Here is a 3,330-nt window from a genome sequence, read left to right on the forward strand (position 1 = left end):
TGGTACTTCGCCCCTCCCCGTGACGCCGGTGGGGTGGTTTCTCCCGCCTCCTCCCATGGATGCCAGTTGGTCTCGCCTTCCCCTTTCCCCAGGTGCAAGGGTACTGTATCCGCAGCCACGGAGTGGAAAGGAGCCCGGGGCGGGAAGCGCCGGACGAGCTCACTGCGAGGCAGCCGTAGGGGAAGCAAGTTCCAGATCCGTCTCCCTTACTAAGTGAAGGTTTCCGCCCCTAGAGAGGAGGCGGTGCCCGGGACCGGACTTCATCCGCCGCTGAAGTGCGAGCGTCTGGGCCCTCCATTGTTGCCAGGGGTAGGGGTGGGCGTGGCGGAGCCACCTCCTCCGGGAGTAGTCCGTGGCCAAACTCGTTCGCTCATCCTGCAAAAACTACGACTCCAACATGAGCGGAGAGAACCCAGCCAGCAAGCCCACGCCGGTGCAGGACGTTCAGGGCGACGGACGCTGGATGTCCCTGGTGAGCGACCCTGCCGGCGATAAGGGGTTGGGGCCGGGGCTCAGGAGTTCAGCTGGTTCGGGCGGCTCCTACTACCTGATTGGGAAACTTAGGGCAGTTAGAACGGTGCTGCCTAAGGAAGCAGGGCCGGGCGGGCCCTGGAACGAGAGTGCCATAATTATCCTTTATTCATCCCTGAAGCACCATCGGTTCGTGGCTGACAGCAAAGATAAAGAACCCGAGGTCGTCTTCATCGGGGACTCTTTGGTCCAGCTAATGCACCAGTGCGAGGTGAGGCCCGTTTCCCTCCTCCTGCTCCACCCAGGCCTGCCCTCACTGACAGGCCTAGACCAGACTTCAGGCCAGGACGGATATGGGGTACCTGAAATAGTCTCAGGTAGCGCCGAACACCCAGAATTTCAGTGTAAGGGCAACATTCTACTGAGAGGGAAATGCATGCCCTGGCTTTGTCAAGCTAGGGTCGTATAGTGAGACTTAAAATGAAGCTTTCCTGCAATATTGCCTAAGGTGAGGCTCTTTATTGTTTGCTTAATGGATTTCAACTGTAATAGCTCTTCTTCACTCCACTAAACAAGATTTAACCCAAGTGGCCTTCCACAAAGTGAGTCTTGCTCCACTGGAGTTCCAACAGTATAATGGGTTTGCATAAAGTGAGGTTTGACCATACTGGGGTTTGCTCTAGGTGAGATTTAACCAGATGGCTTCCATGAAGAGAGACTTTTCCATAATGACATTTGATTAACATTTGGACCCAGAGTAGTGGTCCATGCTGACAATGCCCCTGTGCCCACACTTCTTGCCCACAGATCTGGCGGGAGCTCTTCTCTCCTCTGCATGCACTTAACTTTGGCATTGGGGGTGATGGCACGCAGCATGTGCTGTGGCGGCTGGAGAATGGGGAGCTGGAACACATCCGGCCTAAGGTGAGCAGGGCTTCGGTGGGCAGCTACACCTCCCTTGGCCTGTGCCCTCACCACTGCTCCATGCCTTTCTCTCCACAGATCGTGGTGGTCTGGGTGGGTACCAACAACCATGGACACACAGCAGAGCAGGTGGCTGGCGGCATCAAGGCCATCGTGCAGCTGGTGAACCAGCGGCAGCCCCAGGCCCGTGTCGTGGTGCTGGTGAGAGTGTGGGAGAGCGGGAAAGGAAGAATGGCAGTGTTCAGGGACCCCCTCAGGTGTAACCACAGCTGGCACGGTTCTGGGCAGCTTGGCACAGAGCAGTGGCTTTCAAGCAAAATTTCACATTGACACTTGTTACATCCATCACAGCAGCTGTGAATAAGGGCTTGTGCAGGCACCAGTTAGGTCCCTTTGCCCAGCACTGGAGATTCTGGGGTGTCAAGATTTAGAATATGTCAGGCACTCCTGGGGTGAATCTATACTACATCACTTCTAGCTGGCATATTTCTTCCTGATAGAGGGACTGACCCCTTGCTATTTTGTCAACATTTTTACAAGGCTGTTGTCGCTGGGTGGGGTCTCAGACAAAACGTCAGGAATTAACCTTCCAATCCCCATTTCCCATCCCTAATGCATTCAGCTGGGGACTTCATGATGGGGGTTGGAGAAGAGTTTGGCACAGAGATGCTGGTAGGACCCAGATGTTGATAGGACATTTCCTCACAACTCTTGGTGCCCCTCCTCAGGGCCTGCTTCCGAGGGGCCAGCACCCTAACCCACTTCGTGAGAAAAACCAACAGGTGAACGAGCTGGTACGGGCAACGTTGGCTGGCCATCCACGGGCCCACTTCCTGGATGCTGACCCTGGGTTTGTGCACTCAGATGGTACCATAAGCCACCATGACATGTATGATTACCTGCACCTGAGCCGCCTGGGCTATACACCTGTCTGCCGGACCCTGCACTCTCTGCTTCTGCGCCTGCTAGCCCAAGACCAGGGCCAGGGTGTCTCTCTGCCAGAGCCCACACTCTAAGCATCCACTTTTCTACAACATTAAATTCTTGTCCTTGAGTCTCCTGTCCTATTTTCTGCTTAATAGCCATGCCTATCTAAGTAGCTCAGCCTCAGGCCTCATCTCTGTGACCCTGCAACTCTGTAGGGTCATCCATCTATTGAAGAACTCTTGTTCTTGTAGAGCAAGGCCAATTTCTAGCACAACAGTGTTCCAGGAAGGCACTACCAACCAGTAACACTAGGTGAAATCAGTTTGCCAACACTACCCTGCAGGATCAGTGTCAAGAAAAGAATTCCGGGAACAAAGTGGCTTATCAGTCAAAGCTCACCCAAAGTAGTCCTCCAATATTTGCACATGCTATTCCCCTGCGTGGTGTTCTATGCCTAGCTTAGATGCCATTTCCTGTGGAAGATTCCTGATGTTCCCACCCCCAGCAGTCATCCCTCCACATAGTACAGATCTCTCTCAAATGGGCACTATTCACTGGCCCAAAGGGGTGTGACCCAGGAGAGGTTCCTGGCCTGGCTGCAGTGCTGGCTCAAGCCACGTGGGGGCAACAGGAGTCACTCAGGACAGCACAGTACTTGGAACAGTGCCACCTCTGGACAGAGACCTCAGGTCCAACTAAGACTTTGAGCGTTCACTGTCCTTGCAGCACCACATCTAGGCATTCCCCAAGTCCATGAATGTTGCATGGCTGAGAGAGGCAGAGCTGGCAGCACAACTCCATGAGCACCAGGCCCAGAAAGGCTGTTGGGCCCATGCTTGATCAGGGACCTCAGATCACAGGTGTCCCTCTGCCCTTGGGAGGGGTAATCCTGGCATCACCTCTCTGGGGCTGGGTGGTGGGGGGAGAGTATATACCACCGTGGCCATTTGGAGACATGACTGGCACAACCAACACCCCTTCTCCCTTTTGAGTGGGCGGCCACACAGA

General features: G+C 54.7%; 3 protein-coding genes across 3 annotated transcripts in view; 1 reads left to right on the forward strand and 2 right to left on the reverse strand.

The window, feature by feature from the left end:
• The window catches only part of LOC118497666 (carcinoembryonic antigen-related cell adhesion molecule 21-like), an 834,765-nt gene that overhangs the window by 337,538 nt on the left and 493,897 nt on the right, over nucleotides 1-3,330 (reverse strand). The window lies entirely within an intron of this gene.
• LOC118497667 (carcinoembryonic antigen-related cell adhesion molecule 1-like) overlaps nucleotides 1-3,330 on the reverse strand; it is a 746,496-nt gene that overhangs the window by 332,343 nt on the left and 410,823 nt on the right. The window lies entirely within an intron of this gene.
• Nucleotides 87-2,454, forward strand: PAFAH1B3 (platelet activating factor acetylhydrolase 1b catalytic subunit 3). Its single transcript, XM_028530385.2, has 5 exons — nucleotides 87-472; nucleotides 653-742; nucleotides 1,279-1,395; nucleotides 1,474-1,596; nucleotides 2,124-2,454. Exons 1-5 carry the CDS (start codon nucleotides 398-400, stop codon nucleotides 2,409-2,411), a joined length of 693 nt encoding a protein of 230 aa, XP_028386186.1. The 5' UTR covers nucleotides 87-397; the 3' UTR covers nucleotides 2,412-2,454.

This window comes from Phyllostomus discolor, chromosome 12 (assembly GCF_004126475.2).
Source record: "Phyllostomus discolor isolate MPI-MPIP mPhyDis1 chromosome 12, mPhyDis1.pri.v3, whole genome shotgun sequence".
In the NCBI taxonomy this organism is placed as follows: domain Eukaryota; kingdom Metazoa; phylum Chordata; class Mammalia; order Chiroptera; family Phyllostomidae; genus Phyllostomus; species Phyllostomus discolor.